The following is a 25,916-nucleotide window of genomic DNA, read 5'->3' on the forward strand; positions in this document are numbered from 1 at the left end:
TCTTTTATTTATGTATTCATTCATTCATTCATTTGCATATTTATTTAAAGTATTTGAGAGATTACTCCTGAATTTTAATGAACATACTTGATACTGAAAGTTAAAGTCTGTTGTTTAACCACTCACTGAATTGAATTTATGTATCAATTGTTATATATATTTTGTTTCCATAAATTCTGTTTGGCTCCTTTTTAAAAAGATTTTATTTATTTATTTGACAGAGAGAAACATAGCGAGAGAGGGAACACAAGCAGTGGGAGTGGGAGAGGGAGAAGCAGGCTTCCCGCTGAGCAGGGAGCCTGATGCAGGGCTCGATCCCAGGACCCTGGGATCATGACCTGAGCTGAAGGCAGCCGCTTAACTGACTGAGTCACCCAGGCGCCCCTGTGTGGCTCTTTCAGAAAAATTGATCTGTTCTTTTCTCATGAGGTCCTGATTTTTTTCATTACATTTGCTATGATTTACATCTATCTCTCTCTGTTTTTTATTTATATTTTTTTAAAAATTATTTAGCCGTACTCATTTTATGCTCTCTTTTAGATTGTTTCATAATTTTAGGCTCTGGACTACTAATCATCCTGGGGGTTTTTTGGGTTTGCTTCTTCTTACAGCCAATTGTTTCCAGCTCTTCTTAGTTTAGTGTGTGTGTGTGTGTGTGTGTGTGTGTGTGTGTAGTTGAACAAGGTCCTTTCAGTGACTCTTGTTTTTTTCCTATGATTGTCCCACGCACACCCTGGTTGTATAAAAATTTCCCCAGAGAACAAGTCTGTGTTTGTGTTGCTTATCCTTAAGCCCCAAGTGATTTGATCAATCTGGAATTATGTTATTTTTGAATTTTTGCTTGGGGATTTTTTGCCTCTTAAATCGAGTATGAATTTGGATCCCACCTCCACATGAAGCATGAGCTTGGGGTTTAGATGTTTTCAGGGAGCCTTTGTTTTTCTTAGAGACCCTGGTAGACCCAGTTTCCTCATCCCTTTCCTCTGTCAGTGTCTGGAGTTCCTTGTCTCCCTTTCGCTAAGGGTCTCAGTAAAGCAGGAGGGGTCTCTACATCTGGTATGAACCCTTTTTTTCTGAATGGATATTGTAACCCCACTTCATGATGTAGATTAAAACCCTGTCCCCCGGGGTGCTATGGCATTAGCTCACAAGCTTACCATTCTGGCTTTAAGTTTCCTGTTTATTTGTGTCATCTGAAAACTTCCATCTTTGGTAAAGTGTCTTTCCATGTCTTCGGCTCATTGTCTTATTCGGGGTGTTTGTTTTATTATTGACTTTTGAGAGTTCTTTATTACGGGTATAAATCCTTTATCAGATATATGAGCTACAAATAGTTTCTCTCAGCCTATAGCTTGTCTTTTTCGTTTGCTTAATAGTGTCTTAGAGGAGCAGAAGTTCCTTATGATACAGTCCAATTTATCAATTCTTTTTAATATAGGTCATAGTTTTGGTGTTGTGTCAAAGAAGTCTTCACCAAACTTAAGGTCATAAATATTTAATCTTATTTTATTTCCTATAAGTTTTATAGTGTTAGGTTTTATATTAAGGTCTATGATCCATTTTGAGTTAATCTTTGTGTATGTTGTGAGGTATGGATCAAAGTTTACTTTTATTTTTATTTTTTATATTAAGATATCTAATTGTTTCAGCATTATTTGTTGAAAAGAACCTTTCTTACTGAGTTGCCTTTGTGCCTTTTTTGAAAACCAGTTGTCCATGTACATGTGTTGGCTTATTTCTGGATGTTCTATTCTGTCGCATTGTTCTATTTGCCTATTTTATGCCAAATCATACTTCTTGATTACTGTAGCTTTATAATTAGTGTTGAAATCAGATATTGTAAGTCCTCCAACTTTGTTCTTCTTGCTTGAAGTTGTTGTAGCTATTTGGGGTCCTTTGCATTTCTATGTGAATTTTGGAATCAGTTTTTGGAATTTCCTTTCTTATGTCCTGTTCTGCCAAAATTTTACCCATTCCTTAAGATCCATCCCCATAGCCACATTTTCCAAAAAGGCTTTCCAGATCCCAGGTGAAAGGAATTTCTTTTTCTTCCATGCCACTCACACTTCATAACACTTTTATCGCATTTATTCCTATTTGGCTACATATACTTGTCTGATCTCTCCTGCCATATGGTAAACTTCACCAGGGCAGGAATCTTGATTTGTACCCTCTCCCTGCTGAAAAAGCTAGCTTTAGACTTTGCAGGCATGAGCCCTGCATTAAGAGAGATCTGCAGAAGACATCTAGCTCATCTCCTGCATATTGTTAAGGAGTCCAACAGATTTAGAATGGTTTATTTTATCATATCTCCAAGTTCTCTCAGGCTTCATTATTCCTATTGCTAGTACCAATGGGCTATTGTCCAAATATCAAAACATATTCTAGTTGACTTGTGATAGTTATGCAGCTGTGTCTTAATCTATTGTTCACATGCTCCCTCATCAGTGAACTTCTGGGAGAATGTCATATCTTTAAGGACATCAATGATCTTTGGCTCCTAGGGCCTATTGTATTTCCACTGGTTCCCTCCGTCTCTACTCTAGCCCTCCACTGCGGGAAACTTACTCTCGAAAAGCCTATTATTCACAGGAAGAATTTTTCTGGGAGTATAATCATATCCTTCTTATGGGGGAAATTTAGCCCAGTGATCTGGCAGTATGGGGATATATTTAGTCTGATTTTGTAAAGTCTAAACTGTTCCATACTTATTAGGAACAAATATGAGGAAACTGCTTTAGCACCTAAGAAATTAGCAGCATAATTCTATGAGTAGGGAAATCAGCTTTCTCATCACACTCAGGCATTATGTCGATGTGATACCCACCTTGGATAATGGTTTCTCCTGTGAACAATCTGAGGTTCAAATTCACACTTATGAACGACTTTTTGGTTTTTCCCTTCGTCTTCCCATATTCACTACACCTGGTAAATCCTGTTTATTCATGGCACAGCACTAACGTTGCTTAAAGCATCATGTGTTTAAAGGCTAGTAGACAATTTGTTAGAAGATAGAAATCCCCTTTGGTTTTTCTCCTCAAGTAGAGTCTTTGTGGTTAAAGAAAATTCACATTAAAATCTGAAATACAGTGATATAAATTTTTTTTTAAGATTTTATTTATTTGAGAGAGAGAGAATGAGAGAGAGAGAAAGCACATGAGAGGGGGGAGGGTCAGAGGGGGAAGCAGACTCCCCGCTGAGCAGGGAGCCTGATGCGGGACTCGATCCCAGGACTCCAGGATCATGACCTGAGCTGAAGGCAGTTGCTTAACCAACTGAGCCACCCAGGCACCCCGTGATATAAAATTTTTAAAAAATTAACTATTAGATTCCATAAACACTAGAGAAGTTGTTTACTTCTAAGCCTATTTGTGTAGCAGCTCTGCGATGGTTCCTTCTCTATCAAAGTCCCTGAGAAGGCTGTGTCGTTGCTGCCATTATCATCATCGTGGAACTGATTCCTCCAAGAGATCCTAAGAAAATAGATGAACAGGGGAGGCGGGGATGTGAGTGTATGTGTGTATACAATGAGAAATATAATCAGGCATTGGATGCAGACTGTATGTTTGGTTTAGAGAAGAATGTGATCATGAAAACCTGGTGTGGTGAACAAAGGACATGGTGGGGGGCGAGATGGTCAAATGGAAAGGAGAACATAAGCCAAGGTGTTAGCATAGATGGCATGGTTAGATTAGGAGATGGGTTTGAATGAGAGGAGTGTGGTAGGCAGAATCATGTTCTCTGCTAACCTCACCCCAGGGTAGCCACCTGTGAAAATGTCCTGTACATGCCAAAAGGGACTTTTGTTGTTAAGGATCTGGAAATGGAGAGATGGGAAGAGCATCTTGGATTGTCCAGGTGGGACCAATCTAATCATATGGGCCCTTAAAAGGCGGAGAACGTCTCCCAGCTGTTTTGAGTCAGAGGCACGGAAGAATGCTCAGAGAGATGGAAGGTCGCTATGAGGATGAAGGGAGGGGGGCAAAGCTAAGGAATAGAGGTGGAGAAGGAGAAGGAAAGGCTGGAAAAAGCAAGGAAACATTTTCTCCCAGTCTCCAGAAGGAATGCTGCCCTGCTGATACCTTGATTTTAGCCCAATGAGAACTGTGTTGGAGCTCTGATCTACAGAATGGTTAAGATGATCAATCTGTGCTGTTTTAAGCCATTGAATTTGTGGTAATTTGTTCCAGCAGAAATAGGAAACTGGCATAGGGAGTATTTGTGTAAGAGAGTAGAGGTCTGGAATGGAGTGTGAAGAGGAAGGCCAGGTCAGACTGAATAGTGCCTTGACGACTTAGGGTAAGGATTCTAACATTTACACCTAAAAAACAGCTGGGAGAAGTGGGAAGCTGGTATGCATCAAGCAGAGTTTTAGGAAGAACTACCTAGCAATGTTGTTTTGCAGGCTATTTGGAGTGAGGAGAGCACTGGGGGAGAGGCATCAATTAAACTTAACTCTATGAGAAAAGTAAGGAGTAAAATGGTGACCGGGCTTCAGTGGTGGTGGATATGGGAATGGAAAAAGGACAGGTAGATACAAATATTATTTTTGAAGAGATTGGCTACAGGATTGATGACCACATGTTGAGGAGAGTTCGTCGATATGGATTAAATGTTTGTCCCCTCAAAATGCGTATGTTGAAACCCAACCCCTCAGTGTGATGGTACTAGGAGGTGGGGCCTTTCAGAGGTAATTGGGATTAGATCAGGTGGTAAGGGCGGCGCCATTATGAATGAGATTAGAGCCCTCATAAAAGTCCCAGGAGAGCTTGCTTCTCTGTTTTCTACCGTGTGAGGATACAAGCGGACCTCTTCAGGCCAGGAAGGAAACCGTCATGCACCCACCTTGATCTTGGACTTCCCAGCCTCCAGAACTGTGAGAAATGAATGTTTGTTGTTTAAACCACCCAATCCATGGTAATTTGTTAACGCATCCCAAATTGACGACAGTTGAGAATGCGTCAAAGTTTAGAACTTTCTGGATGAATGTGGAATCGCAGGGGAATGGGCAGCGGGTTTCAGGAAGTAAAATGAGCTGGTTTCAGACATGTTGACTTCTTTGAGAACAGTGGGTAATTCCGGCAGGAACTGGGAATAGGGGCCGGCACTCAAGAGAGAGAAAAGGTAGAGACGCAGGCTCTGCGTTATCCTGTCGGGAGTGGTAGAGTGTAGATCTAGTCTCTGGGTCTTGGAGGGAAGAGAGGGTTGTATTTGAAGGTGAAGGTCAAGGGACAAAAGAAGGCAATTAATGTATTGATACTATGTATAAGGGACTCTGCTGCTGTGAAGGCTCTGATCCCAAGCTGGGGAATGAGCACCTGCTGGCTCTTACTGGGGCTCCTTGCATGTGGCCCTGATAGTGAGCCTAACAGGTAAGACATGGACATGCAAATGTGTGATTATTTACACTTACTGCCAGGAGCTGGGGTAACTTAAAACCACCCCCCCAAAATATGCTTCTTTCTACTCAGTCTTTTCCAATAAGCAGGCTCAATTTAACCCTTTTACAAATATTCTTTCCCTCATGACTTCACTTTTGCCTACCTCACAAAGTCTTCTCCAAAATCCTTTCCAGACCTTTCTCCACGGACTTAAACACAGACCATGTGCAGTCTACTATCCTCTGTCCCCTGCATCAAGATTTTCTAATCGTCATATCAGTACCCTGAGGTGGGGACCACTGGCAGGCCACCATGAAGGGTTCAAGTGCAGGGAAGGTTTAATGGGAGTTGCTCCACTGGGTCAGACTCCTGCTGTGTTCTTGCCTCTTCACTTTTGTGCTCCAGGGCCTGTTCCTTTTTTTTTTTTGTCTGCTTCTCCCCAAAGTCTAGTCCATTTCTCTTGTTCCTCAATTACGAATGATTCATTTTGTTCTGATGAAGCTCAGTGCTTCCCTTCCCCTCCTAGAGAACTGACACTGCCCTTCAAACATTCCTCATAACAATCCTACAAAGCAAGTGTGGGTGGAAAAAATGTTTCCTCCTATGTGTATTATTTATGTGGTTGTGATTGAAGCTTTCAGCAAACCTGCAGACAAATGGACCTACTATGGTTTAGACTTTAGGGGCATAAATAGACTAGTTAGGGCTGGACAGGTGCTGAGAAAGAATCCATGTGCTTTTCATTTTAGACTTTTCTACAGACACTGGAAAGGAAGGCTCTAATTCATGGGTTCGAATACCAAAATAGAATTAGAGTCACTTGGGAGGTTTGGAAAATTTTCAAACTTCACTCTTATCACCATTCATTGCTAAGGAGTTACTCAAAGCAGGATAGCGTGAATAGCTATGTAACTATAAAGTATCTATCTTATTCTGAGATTAACTCTGCTACATCATGTACCTGTGGATCTGACCTAATTAGAGTCCTTAGTAGTATGGGTAGGAAAGTGTTTTCAACTTCTTGGCCTTTAGTCACAAATTTAGGGTATTTGTAATATGGAATGGGACCCTAATACTTAAAGTCTGGATTTCCCAAGGTTGGTGGGTTGACCCTAGTTATAACATGCTATGGGCTCAAAGTAACAGATCGAATCAGAACGTGCACAAAAGCAGTGGTGTCAGCAGCAAGCCCTATATCCCGATGAGGTTTCTGCCCTATGGATGCAGGTACCTTATGACATTGTGAGGGGAATGGAATTGGTAGAAAGGGACTGATAATTTTTGGAGTTTAATTCTTCAAAAAAGCCTTCCTATTCAAGGGCGCCTGGATGGCTCAGTTGGTTAAGCATCTGCCTTTGGCTCAGGTCATGATCTCAGGGTTCTGTGCTCAGCAGGATGTCTGCTTCTCTCTCGCCCTCTGCCCCTCCCCCCAGCTCGTGTGCACTCTAATAAATAAAATCTTAAAAAAAAAAAGTGCCTTCCTATTCAAGATAGCCTAAGTGCTGTCTATCTTCTATGTTCTCATCCTAGACCCTTTGGACAATGACTAAGGAATGGAGTATGGTTCTTGAGGTTTATAGTTGTAACTAATAATTCTGATAGTACTTAGGGATCTTTAATCTGTAAACAGAATTGAACACCTGCCATGCGCACAGCTTATTCCAAAAGAGAAACAGAATCCTCATCAAAATAGGATGTACTTTTTTCTGATAGTAATATTTGATGTTTGCACTTCTTATGTTTCAGAATCAACCATGTTTGTGCTTGGAATGAATGGCTAATGGACAGAGTCAAGAGGGAGGGGTGTAGCTATAAATTAATAGGTTTGCAGATAAAAACTACACAAAAGTACACTCAATTAATAACCAAAATAGTTTATGTTATAACTTAAAATAAAATTCTTTCACATAAAAAATAGCTACCTTTAATGCTTGTTCTACCCTCTTAAAGGACATAAAAAATGTTGAACATTAAGACATTAATTGAATTACTTAATTTCCACATTTTACATTTGCTACCCATAATTTCACCAAAATCTATTTCACCTGTCTTTTACAAAGTATTTCACTCTTTATTATTATTTCAGAATTGCACTTAGTGGCATATGGTCATTGAGCACTTGGAATGTGGCTAGTCCAAACTGAGTTGTGCTGTAAATGTAAAACACACCAGACTTTGGAGACTAAGTATGGAAAAAAATGTAAAAACTCGTTTTATACTGCTATTTTAGATATATTACATAATATAAATTAACAAATTAATTTCATTTCCTTCTTTTTAAATGAGGCTATAATAGGAAACTGAAAATAACATGTGCCTCATACTCTACTCCTATAGGACAGCACAGGGCCGGAACACTTGAAAACAAGGTGGCTACAGCTTGAATTTACCAGTATTTTATATACGATCTGCTTTTGGAAATGGGCATTGTAAAAAAGAACAATCTGGCTACTTTTATGCATGCTTTTAATTTTTTCTAATGAACATACATTACTTTTTAAATAAAGATGTTATATTCTGTTTATAATCTAAGACTTTCAAAAAAGGACTAGTATTTAAGACCTGGAGCATAAAAGATTAAAACAATGAAGAAATCGAATTCCCCTGTTACATGTGAACTTCTGTCAGGTGCAAACATGAGGCAGCCAGAGGTAGAAGTGGAAATCTGGGAGAACGCAGAGCGTTCACTGTCTGCTGTACAAAGTTATCATTCTTGTCAATTATTGTGGAAGCTCTACTACTCTGGTGACTCGCTGCATCTGTCCAAACCACTGTGCTCACGTTCTTCTCCATGTTTCCATGAGAAAGAGGAGCTGTTTTTCTGGCACCAAGGATTCAGAATACACACTTAGTCAAAAATGGCAGAGTATGAGCAATTTTTTTCTTTCCGCATCTAGACTAGAAGTTAAGACCTGTTCCAACTAATCTCACTCGTTCTAATCACCAGACACAAAGGGACTTGTCCATAAATTACTTAACATGTGACTGCTTAATGATTTTCAGTAAAATACAGCATAATATTTTTCCTTACTGGGTTAGGGCAATTTATTTTGAAATGTTGCTTTCGTATTATTTGCTTCCCGGCCACACACTGGAACACTTGTTTTCAAAAGCCTTCTTCTGACAGTGGCATAGTCCCATACACCCTCCATCTTCAGGGCTTTCCGTGAGGTCCTGGGAAATCCCAGTTTCTAGTAATACTCTGGCGCATTCACGTCATCTGCAAAAGCAACCGGCACAACCACCCCCTGCCGGTGCAGCTCTCGAAGAACATCTAATATGGAGTCTAATTCTGTGCGGAACTTGTCCAACTCACGATTCTTCAACTGAGCGAGTCTTTTCCATTTCTCAATTTCTTTGTTTTGCTCAGTTTCTACTACTTGGTGTGTTTGCTGTATTATCTGAGGAAAAAAAAATTCACATTACCGTTACAATTCACAGTGGGATGAAGACTTAACAATCTCAAAGAACTCAAGTGGGACAATGCTGACTGTAGAGGGGAGGGAGCAGGAGGGGGAGCCTTACCTAATGGGATCCACTGTGTCAATCAATAGGCTGGTGGGTGAAACGGGTAAGAAGTGGGAACTCTAAATCTGATAGGGAGTTAGGAAGCTTTAGTCTTTTTTTTTTTTTACTCAAAACTTAAAAAAAAAAAAAAAAGGCATTTAAAGCATCAGAAATTTCTAATACCTTAGTATGAATCCAACCCCCCCCCGCAAAAATGTTGTTCCTCTTAAGAATAGCACTTGAGGTTCAATCAAAACAGTTCTAATATACAACACATGTCATTAATGCACATTTTAACAGTAGAAACGATAAAAGAACAGGCATTTTACATATGTTAACTCATTTAATCCTGCCAACATGAGGAGATGAATTCTATATATTTATCCCCATTTACCAGGTAGTTTCTGGAAATGGGGGCACAGATAAGCAAAAAATAGTTTGCCCAAGATTCACACACAACTGGTTAGAGGCAGAGTCAGGGTTTATACCCCAGCAGTCTGGCCTCAGAGTCCCTGCTCTTAACTACCACCGTAGACCGTCTTGCTCATGTGGATGAATTTTTTCAACCTGAAATGGGTACCCTGTCCAGTAACTTATAATACAGTTCTTATAATTTCAAAATGTCTTACCATAAGGGAATCATTAGTCAAGTATTACAAACCACAAAAAGCTGGACATATTAAAACAACTAGCTAGGGGCGCCTGGGCGGCTCAGTTGGTTAAGCAACTGCCTTTGGCTCAGGTCATGATCCTGGAGTCCCTGGATCAAGTCCCGCATCAGGCTCCTTGCTTGGCAGGGAGTCTGCTTCTCCCTCTGACCCGCCCCCCTCTCATGTGCTCTTTCTCTCATTCTCTCTCTCTCAAATAAATAAATAAAATCTTAAAAAAAATAAAATAAAAATAAAAACAACTAGCTAGGGCAACAAAAGCAATAATGTTTCTAATTATTAAATATGTTGGACCTCTGTAATATAACTTTTATCTATAATTCTGTCTGGCTATAGAATAACTTCATAACTCTAAAAGCATTGGAAAAATACTGTGTAAATAGATACTTGAGTTAAGGGAAACACAAAATGCAGTATGAACTTTCAATTCTAAGCTTTAAAATACTTGGAAAATTTTGGATGTCTATTGAAATTTGGCATTTAACCAATTTTTTCCAGATATATTGATATAATTGACATATAACACTGTGTAAGTGTAAGGTACACAATGCATACACTGTGAAATGATTAACACAATAAAGTTAACATCCATCATTTCACAGTTTTAAAATTTTTTCCTTATGATGAGAACTTAAGATTTACTTTCTTAGTAACTTTCAAATATACAATAGACAGACCAATGGAACAATTTAGAGCCCAGAAATAAACCCATGTCTTTATTATGTTAAGGTATTCCTCCCTTCCTCCCCTCTTTCCTTCTTTCTCTCTTTCTCTCTCCCTCTTTCTAAGATTTTATTTATTTGACAGAGACACAGCGAGGGAGGGAACACAAGCAGGGGGAGTGGGAGGGAAAAGCAGGCTCCCCGCAGAGCAGGGAGCCCAATGCGGGGCTTGATCCCAGCACCCTGGGATCATGACCTGAGCCAAAGGCAAACACTTAACAATTGAGCCACCCAGGTGCCCCAAGGTATTCCTTCTTTCCCTAATTTGTTGAGGTAGGTTTGTTTTTTTAAATCATGAATAGATACTGAATTTTGTCAAAGGCTCTTTCTGCATCTAATTAGATGATCAGAGGATTTGTATTTTTCATTCAATTAATGTGATGCATCACATTTATTGACTTGCATATGTTGAACCATCCTTACATGCCAGGGATGACTCCCACTAGATCATAGTGTTTGGTCCTTTTAATGTGCTGTGGAATTTGGTTTAATATTTTTTTTGAAAATTTTTGCATCTTTATCAGGAATGTTGGTCTATAGTTTTTCTTTTCTTGTAGTGTCCTTACCTGGCTTTCTTATCAGGTTAATGCTGGCTTTGTGAAAATGAGCTTGGGAGTGTTTCTTCCTTTTCTACTTTTTGGAAGAGTTTTTTTTTTTTTTTCCCAAGACTTTATTTATTTGAGAGGGAGGGAGAGAGAGAGCCTGCACAAGCAGAGGGGAGAGGGAGAAACAGGCTCCCTGCTGAGCTGGGAGCCTGACATAGGGTTCGATCTCAGGACCCTGGGACCATGACCTGAGCGGAAGGCAGGTGCTTAAACCAACTGAGCCACCCAGTCGCCCCACTACTTTTTATGAGTTTGAGAAGGATTGGCATTAATTTTTTAAAAGTGTGGTAGAGGGATGCCTGGGTGGCTCAGTCGGTTGGGCGTCTGCCTTCGGCTCAGGTCGTGATCTCATGATCCTGGGATCAAGTCCTGCATAGGGCTCCTTGCTCTGCGGTGAGCCTGTTTCTCCCTCTGTCCCTCCCCCTGCTTGTGCCCTCTCTGACAAATAAATAAAACCTAAAAAAAAGTGTGGTATAATTTACCAGTAAAATCACCTGGCCCTGGGCTTCTCTTTGTTGGGAGATTTTTGATTATGGATTCCGTCATCTTATTAGTAACTGTTCTATTTCTATTTTCTATTTCTTAATGATTCAGTCTTGGTAGGCTATATGTTTTTAGCAATTTACTGATTTCTCCTAGGTTGTCCAGTTTGCTGGCATATAGTTGTACATAGTAGTCTCCTATGATCCTTTGCATTTCTCTGGTATCAGTTGTAATGTCTCCTCTTCCATTTATAATCTTAAGTCCTTATTTCTTGGTTAGGCTAAAGGTTTGTCAATTTCTTCTTTTCAAAGAATCAACTCCTAGAGTTTTGTTAATCTTTTCTATTATCTTCCTATACTCCATTTCATTTATTTTTGTTCTAATCTTTCTTTCCTGCTAACTTTAGGCTTATTTTGTTTTTTCCAGTTCCTTGTGCTGGTAAGTTAGGTTGTTTATTTGAGATCTTTCTCTTGATTTAGGTACTTCTCACTATAATCTTCCTTCTTAGAACTGCTTTTGCTGCTACCCATAAGTCTTGGTATGTTGTGTTTCCAATTGGCTCAAGATACTTTTTTTTTTTAAGATACTTTTTAATTTCACTTTTAATTTTTAATTTGATCCATTTGTTATTTAAGGGTATGTTGTTGAATTTCTATGTATTTGTGAATTCTCCAGTATTTTCCCTAGCGATTTCTAGTTTCCTATCATTGTGGTCAGAAAACATACTTGCTATGATTTCAATCTTAAATTTGCTAAGACTTATCTTGTGTCCTACTATATTACATATCCTAGAAAATTTTCTTTGTGTGCCTGAGAAGAATGTATATTTTGCTGTTGTTGGAGGGACTGTACTGTGTATGTCTGTTCTGTTAGGTCCATTGTGTCTATAGCATTATTTAAATCCCATGGTTTCCTTATTGATTGTTTGGATGTTCTATCCATTGATAAGAGTGACATATTAAAGTCCCCTACTATCATTGTATTGCTGTTTATTTCTCCTTTTAGTTATTGTTAGTGTTTGTTTTATATATTTAGGTGCTCTGATGTTGGGTGCATAAATATTTATAACTGATATATCTTGATGGATTAACCCTTTTATCATTATATAATTACCTCTGTCTCTTTTGGAGATTTTTAGCTTATAATCTATTTTGTCTGATGTAACTATAGCTACTCCTGATTTCTATTATCATTTGATTGAAATAACCTTTTTCTGTCCCATCACTCAGTCTGTGCTGTTTTTAAGGCTAAAGTCTTCTTTTAGGTGGCATATTATTTGGACTATATTTCATCCATTTGGCAGTTTCTGTGGTTTGAATGGAGAATTTAATCCATTTACATTTAAAGAAACTACTGATAGATAATGAATTAATATTGCCATTTTGGGGGCGCCTGGGTGGCTCAGTCGTTAAACGTCTGCCTTCAGCTCAGGTCATGATCCCAGGGTCCTGGGATCGAGCCCCGCATCGGGCTCCCTGCTCCACGGGAAGCCTGCTTCTCCCTCTCCCACTCCCCCTGCTTGTGTTCCCTCTCTCGCTGTGTCTCTCTCTGTCAAATAAATAAATAAAATCTTTAAAAAAAAAATATTGCCATTTTGTTCCCTTCTGACTGTTTTGTAGATCCTATGTTCCTTGCTTCTTATATCTTGCAGTCATCTTTTGTGATGTGATGACTTTTTGTAGTGGTATGCTTTGAGTCTTATCATAATCTTTTCTGTAATTAGTACAGGTTTTTCCTTTGTGGTTACCATGAAGCTTACATAAAATGTGATATATTTATAACAACCTAATTTAATTTTAATAGCATACCTAAACTTTACATTTTCATTCCATGCCCCCCAAACTTTAGGTTACTGAAGTTAAAATTAATTTTTAATATTTTGTATCCAATAACAAATTAGTGTAGTTGCAGTTATTTTTAATGTTTTTTTACCTAGAGTAAAAACTGTTTTAAACTAGAGTTGTAAATGAATTAGGAATCACCATTACAATATTAGTGAATCTGACTTTGACGACTTATTTACCACTGAGTTTTTACACCGAACATTCGTATGTTTTTACACCGAACATTCGTATGTTTTTACGACGTTAACTGGTTTCATTTTATTTTCACCTGACAAATTCCATTTAGCATTTATTTTAGTGGTAATGAATGTAATTAGCTTTTAATGTTTATTGTATGTGTATTGTGTATGACATAATGATTGATGTTTGCATAGTCTGCGAAAAGATCACATAATAGTAGTTAATATCCATTGTCATAAATAGTTACAAAACGTGTTTTTCTAGTAAGGAGAACTTTCGAGACCTACTCTTTAACAGCTTTCAGATATACAATTTATTTTATTAACTATAGTCACCACACTGTACATTACATCCTTATAACTTATTTACTTTACAACTTTAGAAGTTTTTTACCTTTGTCTCCCTACATGCATTTTGCCTGCCTCTCATGCCTTGCCTCTGAAAACCACCTATCCTCTGAGTATAGCATTTAAGAATTTTTAAAGTAACTTTTTAAAAATTTCTGATGGTTTTTTATTAGTGAATAGGAATGCAACAGATTTCTGTATATTGGTTTTGTATTCTGCAACTTTACTGAATTCATTTTTTTTTTAAATTATGTCACCATACAGTACCTCATTAGTTTTTGATGTAGTGTTCCATGATTCATTGTTTGTGTATAACACCCAGTGCTCCATGCAATACGTGCCCTCCTTAATACCCATCACCGGGCTAACCCATCCCCCCACCGCCCTCCCCTCTAAAACCCTCAGTTTGTTTCCCGGAGTCCATAGTCTCTCATGTTTTTTGATAAAGTCTTAGGATTTCTTATATAAATCATGTCATTTGCAAAGAGTGACAGTTTTACTTTTCCAATTTGGGGACATTTCATTTCTTGAATAATTGCTCTGATTAAGATTTCCAATACTTTTTTGAGTAAAAGTGGTGAGAGTGGGCCTCCTTGTTTGTGATCTTTTTTTTTTTTTTTTTTAAAGCTTTTCTTTCTTTCTTTTTTTTTTTTTTTAAGATTTTATTTATTTATTTGAGAGAGAGAGTGAGAGAGAGAAAGAGCACAAGAGGGGGGAGCAGGAGAGGGAGAAGCAGACTCCCCGCCAAGCAGGGAGCCCGATGCGGGACTCGATCCCGGGACTCCAGGATCACGACCTGAGCCGAAGGCAGTCGCTTAACCAACTGAGCCACCCAGGCGCCCCCTTGTTTGTGATCTTAAAGGAAAAGCTTTCAGCTTTTCACCATTGAGTATGATGATAGCTGTGGGCTTCTAATATGTGGATTTTATTATGTCAAGGTACATTCCCTCTATACCCCATTTGTTGAGTTTCTATCAGGAAAAGATGTTGGATTTTGCCAAATGCTTTTTCTGCATCTATTGAGATCATTTTATGATTTTTACTCTTCATTTTGTTAATGAGGTGTATCACACTGATTTGTGGATGGGGAACCATCTTTGCATCTCTGGAATAAATGCAACTCGATGGTGTATGATCCTCTTATAACATATTGCTGAATCTGACTTGATAATATTTTGTTCATGATTTTTGCATCTATGTTCATGAGGGACACTGACCAGTGTTTTCGCACATAGTTTTGGTACCAGGGTAATGCCGGCCCTGCAAAGTAAGTTTGAAGAGTTCCCTCCTCTTTTATTGTTTGCAAATGTTCAAAATGGATTGGTACTGATTCTTCTTACATGTTTTTAGAATTCACCAGGAAAGCCCTCTGGTCTTGGACTTTGTTTGTCGGGATGTTTTTGATTACTAATTCAATCTCCTTACTAGTAATCAGTCTTTTTAGATTTCTATTTCTTCATGATGCCTTTTTGGTAAATTTTATGTTCCTAGGAATTTATCCATTTCTTTAAGTTGTCCAATTTGTTGGTGTACAATTATTCATACCAGTCTCTTATGATCCTTTATATTTCTGTGTTATCAGTTGTAATGTCTCCTCTTTCATTCTGATTTCATTTATTTTAGTTTTCTCTTTTCTTGGTTAGTCTAGCTAAAGGCTTGTTAATTTTATCTTTACAAAGAACCAACTCTTAGTCTCTTTGATCTTTTTAGTCTTTATTTCATTTATTTCTGCTCTGATCTTTTTTTTAAAAAAGATTTTATTTATTTATTTGACAGAGAGAGACATGGCAAGAGAGGGAACACAAGCGGGGATGGGGAGTGGGAGAGGGAGAAGCAGGCTTCCCACCGAGCAGGGAGCCCGATGTGGGGCTCGATCCCAGGATCCTGGGATCATGACCTAAGCCAAAGGCAGATGCCCAACAACTGAGCCACCCAGGCGCCCCTCTGCTCTGATCTTTGTTATTTCCTTCCTTTTGCCAACTTTGGGCTTCACTTATTCTCTTTCTAGTTCCTTGAGGTGTAAAGTTGTCTATTTGAAATCTTGTTTCTTGACATAGGCACTTAATGCTATGAACTTCTCTCTTGGGGGATGCAGCAAAAAATAGTTCTAAGTTTTGATATATCGTATATCCATCTTCAACTGTCTCAAAATATTTTTAAATTTCTCTGTTGATTTGTTCTTTGACCTACTGGTTGCTTAAGAGCATTTGGTTTCATTACACACACTTGTGAATTTTCCTTTTTTTTTTTCTTGTAATTGATTTCTAGTTTCGTATCATTGTATTTGGGGGAAATTGGCCTGTTATTTCAATCTTCAATTTCTTAAGACTTGTTTCGTGGCCAATATATGATCAATCCTGGAAGATGTTCCATGTGTGCTTAAAAATGTGTATTGTTAACTTTCGGATGGAATGTTCTGTATATGTTAATTCCATCGTACCTAATGTGTTATTTCAGCCAATGTTTCCTTAAGGTTTTGTGTCTGGATGATCTATTGATGAAAGTGGGGTATTAAAGTTCCTGACTTCTGATGAGCACTGGGTGCTGTATGTAAGTGTTGAATCCCTAAACTGCACACGTGACACTAATATTACACTGTATGTTAACTGGAATTTAAAAACTAAAAAAACAGATCCCTACTATTGTATTGCTATTTTTTCCTTTAGGTTTGTCAAAATTTGCTTTATGTATTTAAGTACTTGTATGTCACATTATATGTTCTTTTTGGATCACTCCTTTATCACTATGTAGTGACCTTTGTTTCTTATTATTGTTTTATAGTCAGTTTTGTCTGATATAGTTAGCCAAGCTTTCTAGTAGTTCCCATTTGTATGAAATACCTTTTACCATTCCTTCACTTTCAGTCTGTTTCCTTATATCTGAAGTGAGTCTTCAGCAGGCAGCCTATAGATGGGCCCCCCTTTTTTTTTTCTTTCTTAAATCCATTCAGCTACTCTGTCTTTTCATAGGAGAATTTGGTCCATTTACATTTAAAGTAATTAATGATGGGTATGTATTTCCATTCTGTTAATTATTTTCTGGGTGTTTTGTGGTTCTTCTATTCATTTCTTTTCTTGTGCTCTTCCTTTGTGATGTGATGTTTTCTTAGTGGTAGGCTTAGGCTGATTTATTTATTTTTTATTATTTTTTTAACTTCATAGTTGACATACAATATTCAGGCATACAACTAGTGATTTAATATTTATTTACATTACAAAATGCTCACCATCTGTCACCATACAAAGATATTACAGTATTATTGACTATATTCCCTTTGCTGTACTTTAAAATCTGTGACTTAGTTATTTTATAACTGGAAGTTTGTATCTCTTAATCCCCTTCACCTATTTCACCTGTTACCCCATCCCTCTCCCATCTGACAATCAGCAGTATGCTCTCTGAGTCTGTTTTGTTTTTGGATTCCCCATGTGAGTGAAATCATACAATATGTCTTTCTCTGACGTACTTCACTCAGAATAATATGTTGTAGCAAATGGCAAGATTCCATTCTTCTTTATTGCTGAGTACTATTGCACTGTGTGTGTGTAAACACACAAATACATGTGCATATGTAGCACATCTTTACTTACTCATGTACTGATGGATCCCTAGGTTGTTTCCATATCTTGGCTATTGTAAATAATGCAAGAAACATAGGGGTGTATATATATTTTTGAATATGTTTTTGTTTTATTCAGGTAAATACCAGAGGTGACATTGTTGGACCATACCATATTTTTCTTAAAATTTTATTAATTTGAAAGAATGAAAGAGCAAGAGAGTGCACCGGGGGGAGGAGGGGCAGATGGAGAGGCAGACTCCCCACTGAGTAGGAAGCCTGACCCTGGGGTCACAACCTGAGTTGAGGCAGATGCTTAACTGGCTGAGCCACCCAGATGCCCCAGTATTTCTATTTTTAAGTTTTTGAGGAACCTCCATATGGTTTTCCATAGTGGAAGGAACAACTTACATTCCCACCAACAGCACATGAGGATTGCCTTTTCTCTACATCTTCACCAACACCTGCTGTTTCTTGTATTTTTTATACTATCCATTCTAACAGGTGTGAGGTGATATCTCATTGTGGTTTTGATTTGCATTTCCCTGATGATTAGTGACGTTGAGCATCTTTTCATGTGTCTGTTGGTCATCTGTATGTCTTTGTAAAACTATTCAGGTCCACTGCCCATTTTTAAATTAGATTTTTGTTGGCATTGAGTTATGAGTTTTTTATATGTTGTAGATATTAACCCTTATTGGATATATCATTTGCAAATACCTTCTCACATTCAGAAGGTTTCCTTTTCCTTTTGTTGGTTTCCGTTGCTGTGCAAAAGCTTTTTAGTTTGATGTAGTCCAGTTGTTTATTTTTGCTTTTGTTCTCCTTGTCTGAGGAGACATATGCAAAAAAAAAATGCCAAGACTGATTTGAAGAGTTTACTATTTTTGTAGTTTTATGGTTTCAGGTCTTACATTTAGGTCTTTAATCCATTTTGAGTTTTGTTTTGTTTTGTTTTGTTTTTGTACTGTTGATATTTTCATAGGGATTGCACTGAATCTGCAGACTACTTTGGGTACTATGAATATTTGAACAATATTCTTCCAATTCATGAGTATGGTATATCTTTCCATTTATTGTCATCTTCAATTTCTTTCATCTGGGTCTTAGAATTATCAGAGTACAGGTCTTTTAACTCTTACATTAAATTTACTCCTACATATTTTATTCTTTTTGATGCAGTTATAAAGTGATTGTTTTCTTAATTTCTTTTTGCTAGTTTTTAATATATAGAAATGCAACAGATGTCTGTATCCTGCAACTTTACTGAATTCATTTATTCTGATTTTTGGTGGAGTCTTTAGGGTTTTCAATATACAGTATCATGCTATCTATAAAGAGCAACAGTTGTACTTCATCCTTATCAATTTGTATGCTTTTTATTTCTTCCTGATTACTGTGGCTGTGAATTCCAGTACTATCTTGAGTAAAAGCACCGAGAGTGGACATCCTTGTGCCTGATCATGAAAAAGCTTTCAGTTTTACGTTAGCTGTGGGTTAGTCATATATAGCCTTTATTATGTTCCCTCTATAGCCTGTATGTTGAGAATTTTTATCATGAATGTATGTGGAATTTTGTCAAATGCTTTTTTGCATCTGCTGAGATCATCATATGATTTTTATCTTTTGTTAATGTGGTATATCATGTTGATTTGAAGATACTCAACCATCCTTGCATCCCTGGAATAAATCCCCCCATATTGTGGTGAATGATCTGTTTAATGTATTTTTGAATTCAGTTTGCTAATATTTTGTTAAGGATTTTTGCATCTATGTTCATTAGGGATAGAGTCTGTAATTTCTTCTTTTTTGTAGTGTCTTTGTCTGTTGTTGGTATCAGGGTAATATTGGCTTTGTAGAATGACTTTAAAAGCATTCCCTCCTCTTCAGTTTTTTTTTTTTTTGGATAGTTTGAAGAGGATGGTATTAATTCTTTACGGGTATAAAGAATTCTTCCAACATTTAAAGCTATCTGGTCCTAGACTTTTCTTTGTTGGGAGTTTTTTGATTACCAATTCAATTTTGTTACTAGTAATTAGTCTGTTCAAATTTTCTAGTTCTTCCTGATTCAGTCTTGGGAGACTGTGTATTTATAGACACCCATTTCTTCTAAGTTGTTCAATTTGTTGGCATATAACTTTTCATAGTAGTAGTCTTTTATAAACCTTTGTATTTCTGTGGTATTTGTTAATTCCCCCTCTTTCATTTTTGATTGTATTTACTGCAGTCCTCTCATTTTCTTGATGAGTCTGGCTAAAGGCTTATCAATTTTGTTTATCATTCAAAGAACCAGCTCTTAGTTTCATTGATCTTTTCTATTTTTTGGTCTCTATTTCATTTATTTTTGTCTTGATCTTTATTATTTCCTTCTCCTTTATTTGAGCTTTGTTCTTTTTAGTTCCTTTAGGTGTGATGTTAGATTGAGGTTTTTTTTTTTTTTTTAAGATTTTATTTATTTGAGAGAGAGTGAGCACAAGTGGGTAGGGAGAGGGAGAAGCAGACTCCCCACTGAGCAGGGAACCCAATTCGGGGCTTGATCCCAGGACCCGGAAATCATGACCTGAGCCAAAGGCAGACACTAACTGACTGAGCCACCCAGGTGCCCAGAGATATTTCTTGTTTCTTGAGGTAAGCCTGTATACCTATAAAAATTTTCCCTCATAGAACTGCTTTTGTTGTGTCCAAAAGATTCTGGAATGTTGGGGCGCCTGGGTGGCTCATTTGTTGGGTGTCTGCCTTCGGCTCAGGTCATGATCCCGGGGTGCTGGGATGGAGCCCCACATCGGGCTCCCTACTCAGTGGGGAGGCCTGCTTCTCCCTCTCCCACTCCCCCTGCTTGTGTTCCCTCTCTTGCTGTGTCTCTCTCTGTCAAATAAATAAAAAATAAAGTCTTTTAAAAAAAAAAAATTCTGGAATGTGTTTCCATTTTTATTTGTCTCAAGGCATTTTAAAATTTCCTCTATGATTTCTTCATTGACCTATTGATTATTTAGTAGCACCTTGGTTAGCCTCCATGTATTTGTGTTGTATTTTTTTTTGTAATTGATTTGTAGTTTCATACCATTGTGGTTGGAAAAGATGCTTGTTTTGATTTTAATCTTACTAATATTCTGAAACTTATTTTGTGGCCTAATGTGATCTATCCTAAAGCTCATTCCATGTGCATTTGAAAATGTATATGCTGCTGTTATATACAGCATATTACATCCAATATCCATTAATTATATCTGGTCTAATGTGTTGTTCAAAGCCACTGGTTTTTTAATTGATTTTCTGTCCAGATGATCTATCCGTTAATGTAAGAGAGGGTGTTAAAATCCCCTACTAATATGATATTACTGTCACTTTCTCCTTTTATGTATGTTTATATTTGATTTATATGTTTAGGTGCTCCTATGTTGGTTGCATAAATATTTACCATCGTTATATCCTCTTGTTAGATTGATCCCTTAATCATTATGTAATGCCCTTGTCTCACGACTGATGTGTGTTGCTACCTTTTTAAAAGATTTCCATTTGCATGGGATATCTCTTTCCATCTCTATGTTCAATCTATATGTCTTTAGGTCTGAAGTGAATCTCTTGTAGGTAGCATACAGAGGTTTTTTTTTTCTTTCTTTTTATCCATTCAGTCACCCTATGTAAGAATGAGAAATCAATCACACTAATCTTTGTCATCCATTTTACATTTTGTAGTTCCTATAACGATAAAGAGCTAAAATTCTGATATGATTAAACAGCTAGGGTTTCTCTGTGGGACTCAGGTCAACCATAAACCTTTGCATTTCTGTGGTATTTTTTGTTTTCAAAGTATATATACATTTACACTGTTACAGACTGAATTTTTTCTGTGTCCCCAACAACCCCCCTTTCATACATAGAAGCCCTAACTCACAGTATGGCTGTATTTGGGGTAAGGAACTAATTAAGGTTAAATGAGGTCATAAGGATGGGGTCCTGATCAGACTGGATTAGTGTCCTTATAAGAAAAGACATCAGCGAGCTCTTTCTCTCTTCGCCCTCCCTCACCCCAAGGCACACGTGCTGAGGAAAGGCCTCTGCAAGCCAGGAACAGCATGCTCACCAGAATGAATCAGCTGGTAAAAAAAAATTTTATGTTTTCCAAGCAACTCAGTTTGGCAGCTCAAGCAGACCAATATACTGTTCAAGCAAAGCTAAATATCAGCAGAAAGGTTAATGCCTAAAAACATCATGCCCTTACTTCTGCCATTTTTAATTTCTATTAATTTATCTGTTTGTAGTTAAGAAGAGTAATTGTGATATTACTAGTGCTGGCCATATGTTTTAAATGATTACTTTTTAATATAATTCTACTTCTTACAAACATTTATGAAATGAATATGGAATATGGCTTCCAAAGACTCATTCCCAGGATAAAACGCCTAACATTTTAGGCAACCATCAATGATTAAGAACATGAGGGGCACCTGGGTGGCTCAGTTGGTTAAGCATCCAACTCTTGGTTTGGACTCAGGTCGTGATCTCAGGGTCATGATCAAGCCATGCATCAGGCTCCATGCTCAGCTTGGAACCTGCTTGAGATTCTTTCCCCTCCTCCCACTCCCTCTCCCTCTGCTCCTTCCCCTGCTGTGTTCTCTCTAAAATAAAATCTTAAAAAAAAAAAAAAAAAAGATACAAGTTGTTTCTCTGTTATTCCAGAGATAAGACCAATCTTTAAATTTCAAATACATAAAGTCTTATATGCTCTTAAAAGCTGTATTTTTATTCTTAATATCAATACACAATGAAATACTTTAGGAAGTGTTGGCTAGGGATGGCCAACCTATAGCAAACTGGAGGTACTTAAAAGTGAAGAGCTATACAAATATGTAAATATAATTTACTACTTTACCTGTTGAAGTTCCTGCTCTCTTTGCTGATGTCTCATTTCCATCTGTTTAATTTTCTTTTCTAAGCCCATGAAATGTTTCATCTCTGGTGTATGGTTTTCTCTGGCTTCTCTTAGTTCTTCTAGGAGTTTTGTAATCTAAAATTGAGATACGAAATAAATGAAAAACTGGTAAGAAAAATAAATTTTTTACCAGGTAGTTTTAAGAATATTTACTATATTTTCTTTGTATAAAATTTCTCTACAGAAGAGGCTTCTGGTTAATAAGAAAAATATCTTGAGTTGTTAGAATTAATAGTTTGCATTCCCTATGTTCAGGAAGAAAAGGCTCATCCTAGCTCTGAAATGACCTCATAATCCAAAAGGTTCTAGATGACTGGATCACCTCCTCCCATGTACGCCAGGCTGATTACAGCATTCAAAATGAAGGTAGGCACTGTCTTTGGTATATTTAGCTTTGCTAACAAAGTATCAATGTATTTAACAAGGTTGATTACTTTTAGGGTTATAGAATACATTTAAAGCACCCTACACAGTATAGCACCCAACACACAGAAGAGTTCAACCTCTTTCTGAGAAAATATACTGAATTCTTTCTGTCCTGGCTGTTGTCTTAGGTCCTGAGGATACAGACATGAAAGACATAGTCCATACTCATGGAGGTTACAGTCTAGTGTGGTACCTTCCTTTTCATTACTATGGTCAACAGAGAAAATGGTAATATTTTCATGGCACCCATTAGTAAAACAGAGGGGATCTGAGAGATCTTTCTATTGGGCTTGGTGAAACAAATGTATTTTCTTTATACCACATAATTATAATAATTTTCTAATTGTTAGTAGCAAAAGGCAAAATAATAAGCAAGTGAAAATGGTTAAAATGAACAAATTCAATCATGTTTCCCATGGAACACTCAGTATTTAATAAAAACACTGATAACACTAAAAGAAAACCCAAAACACAACCCCTACCCCCCACCGCTAAACCCCATACAATTCCTAATTAGTTTCTAAAATGTGAAAATACAAGCAAATTAAATCAGGAGCAAATCTAAATAAATCTAAATATTTAAATGTGGGACATCCCTGATGATATCATCAGTGACCAAAGAAATTTGCAGACTTTAATTGGGATGATTGGCACTGTCATACACATAATGGTTAAATATCACTTCAACACATAAACTTTTTAATGACTGAAAATTTTGAGTTTTTAATGAGACAACATTTCCAGTCATCACTATCTTACGATCCACAGGGAACCCATTCCTGTACACCAGCTGGAAGTTCTGGTCTAGTGAACGAAGTAGTCAAGTGAATGAGAATTCTAATAAGTAAAAAATCTCCCAATAGGACCAGATGACTTCATAAGTGAATTTTTCCCAAACATTTGAAGAATTAATGCCAATCCTTCTCAAACTCTTCCAAAATACAGAAGAGGCGGGAACACTTCCAAATTCATTTAATAAGGCCAGCATTACCCTAACAACAAAGCCAGATAAAGGGACTGTCAGGGTTGCCTGGCTGGCCCAGTCAGTAGAACATGCGATTCTTGACCTCAGGGTCATGAGTTTGAGCCCCACATTGGGTGCAGAGATTACTTAAAAATCTTTAGAAAAAATTTTTTTTCTTTTTTTAAGACCCTATCAGACAACTATAGGCCACTATCTCTGATGAATGAGTGGAAATTCTCTCAATAAAATACTAGCAGTTTGAATTCAGCAGTACATTAACAGTATCCTTCACCATGATCTAGTGGAATTTATCTCTGGAATGCAAGATGGTTCAACATATGAAAATCAGTGTAATAGATCACAAAGAATGAAGAAAAAAATCATATTACCATCTCAATAGATGCAGAAAAAGCATTTGATAAAATTTAACATCTGTTCATGATAAAAACTCTTAAATTAGGTGTGGAAGGAATGTACTTCAAATGATGATAATATATCATAAGCCCACATTGAATTCCTGATTCAATGGTGAAAGCTTGAAAGGTTTACTAAGACCATGAACAAGACAAGGGTGCTCACCCTCACCACTCCTATTCATTATAGTACTGGAAGCCCTAGCCAGAGCAATCAGGCAAGAAAAAGAAAGAAAGGGCATCAGAATAGGAAAGAATTAAAACTGTCTCTATTTGCAAGTGACATGATTTTATATAGAGAAAATTATAAAAATTCCACCAAAAAAACTGTTAGATCTAATCAATGAATTCAGTAAAGTTGCAGGATACAAAATTAAAGATCAGTAGTGTTTTTGTACACTAGTAATGAATTCTCTGAAAAAAATACCATTTAAAAAGCATCATAAATAAAATTCTTAAAAATGAACATAAACAAGGCGGTGAAAGATTTCTATACCCAAATCTACAAGACACTGATAATGGAAATTGAAGTAGATACAAAATAAAGTATTAATTCTTATAATCCATATTCCTGGATATGGATTATAAGAATTAATACTGTTAATATATGTGCTGCCGAAGCGAGCATGAATCAATACTGTTAAAATGTCCATACTACCCAAGGCCATCAATAGATTTAATGCAATCGCTATCAAGATTCCCACAGCATTTTTTACAGTAATAGAGAAAATAATCCTAAAATTTATATGGACCACAAAAGACCCCGAATAGTCAGTGCAATATTGAGAAAGAGAGTGGGATGTATCCTACTTCTTAATTTCAAGTTGTATTATAAAGCTGTAGTAATCAAAAGAGTATGGTACTGGCACAAAAACAGACACATAGTCATATTTGACAAGAGAGCCAAAAATACTCAGTGGAAAAAAAGACAGTCTCTTCAATTAATGGTGTTGGGAAAATTGAATATTCACATGTAAAAGAATGAAACTAGATCCCTATCTTATACCACTCACAAAAATTAACCTTAAATGGATTAAAGACTTAAATGTAAGACCTGAACCCAGAAAATTTCTAGAAAAACCAGAAAAGCTCCTTGACATGGGTCTTGGCAACAATTTTTTGGATATGACACCAAAAGCACAAGCAACAAAATAAAAAACAAGTTGGGACTATATTAAATTGTAAAGCTTCTGTACAGAAAAATCAACAAAATGAAAAGAATCTATGGAATGGAAAAAAATATCTGCACACTATGTATTTGATAAGGGGTTAATATACAAAATATATAAAGAATTTATAGGGGCACCTGGGTGACTCAGTCGGTTAAGCGTCTGCCCTCAGCTCAGGTTATGATCCTGGAGTCCCGGGTTGAGCCCTGCGTTGGGCTCCCTGCTCAGTGGGGAGTCTACTTCTCAAATAAATAAAAAAGTTACATAACTCAATAGCAAAAAAACCCCAAATAATCCAATTAAAAAATGGGCAAAGGACCTAAATAGACATTTTTCCAGAGATACATAAATAACCAATAGGTACATGAAAAAATGTTCAGCATCACTAATCTTTAAGGAAATGCAAATCAAAACTGCAGTATCACCTCACACCTGTTAGAATGGTTAGCATCAAAAAGACAGCAAATGCTGGTCAGGATGTGGAGAAAAGGGAACCCATGTATGTTGTTGCTGGGGTTGTAAACTGGTACAGCCACTATGAGAATGAGTATGGGGGGCTCCTAAAAAATTAAAAACTGAATGGCCATATGATCCAGTGATTCCTCATCTGGGTATTTACCTGAAGACAGCTATGTTGAAAAGATATTTGCACCCCCATGCTCATAGCAGCATTGTTTATAATAGCCAAGACATGGAAGGAACCCGAGTGTCCACT

At 37.2% G+C, this 25,916-nt stretch overlaps 1 protein-coding gene across 6 annotated transcripts in view; it reads right to left on the reverse strand.

The window, feature by feature from the left end:
• Window positions 1-7,239: 7,239 nt before the first annotated feature.
• Window positions 7,240-25,916, reverse strand: part of CEP162 (centrosomal protein 162) — a 108,509-nt gene continuing 89,832 nt past the window's right edge. For all 6 annotated transcript variants that reach the window (XM_064597822.1, XM_064597824.1, XM_064597823.1 and 3 more), the window contains 2 exons: window positions 22,170-22,304; window positions 7,240-8,782 (listed from right to left, as the gene is read on the reverse strand). In XM_064597822.1, coding sequence (XP_064453892.1) covers window positions 8,573-8,782; window positions 22,170-22,304 — 345 coding nt within the window. In that variant the 3' untranslated portion in view covers window positions 7,240-8,572. The remainder of the gene's footprint in view (window positions 8,783-22,169; window positions 22,305-25,916) is intronic.

This window comes from Mirounga angustirostris, unplaced genomic scaffold (assembly GCF_029215605.1).
Source record: "Mirounga angustirostris isolate CCGP_5_RB_7025 unplaced genomic scaffold, mMirAng1.0.hap1 SCAF_8, whole genome shotgun sequence".
In the NCBI taxonomy this organism is placed as follows: domain Eukaryota; kingdom Metazoa; phylum Chordata; class Mammalia; order Carnivora; family Phocidae; genus Mirounga; species Mirounga angustirostris.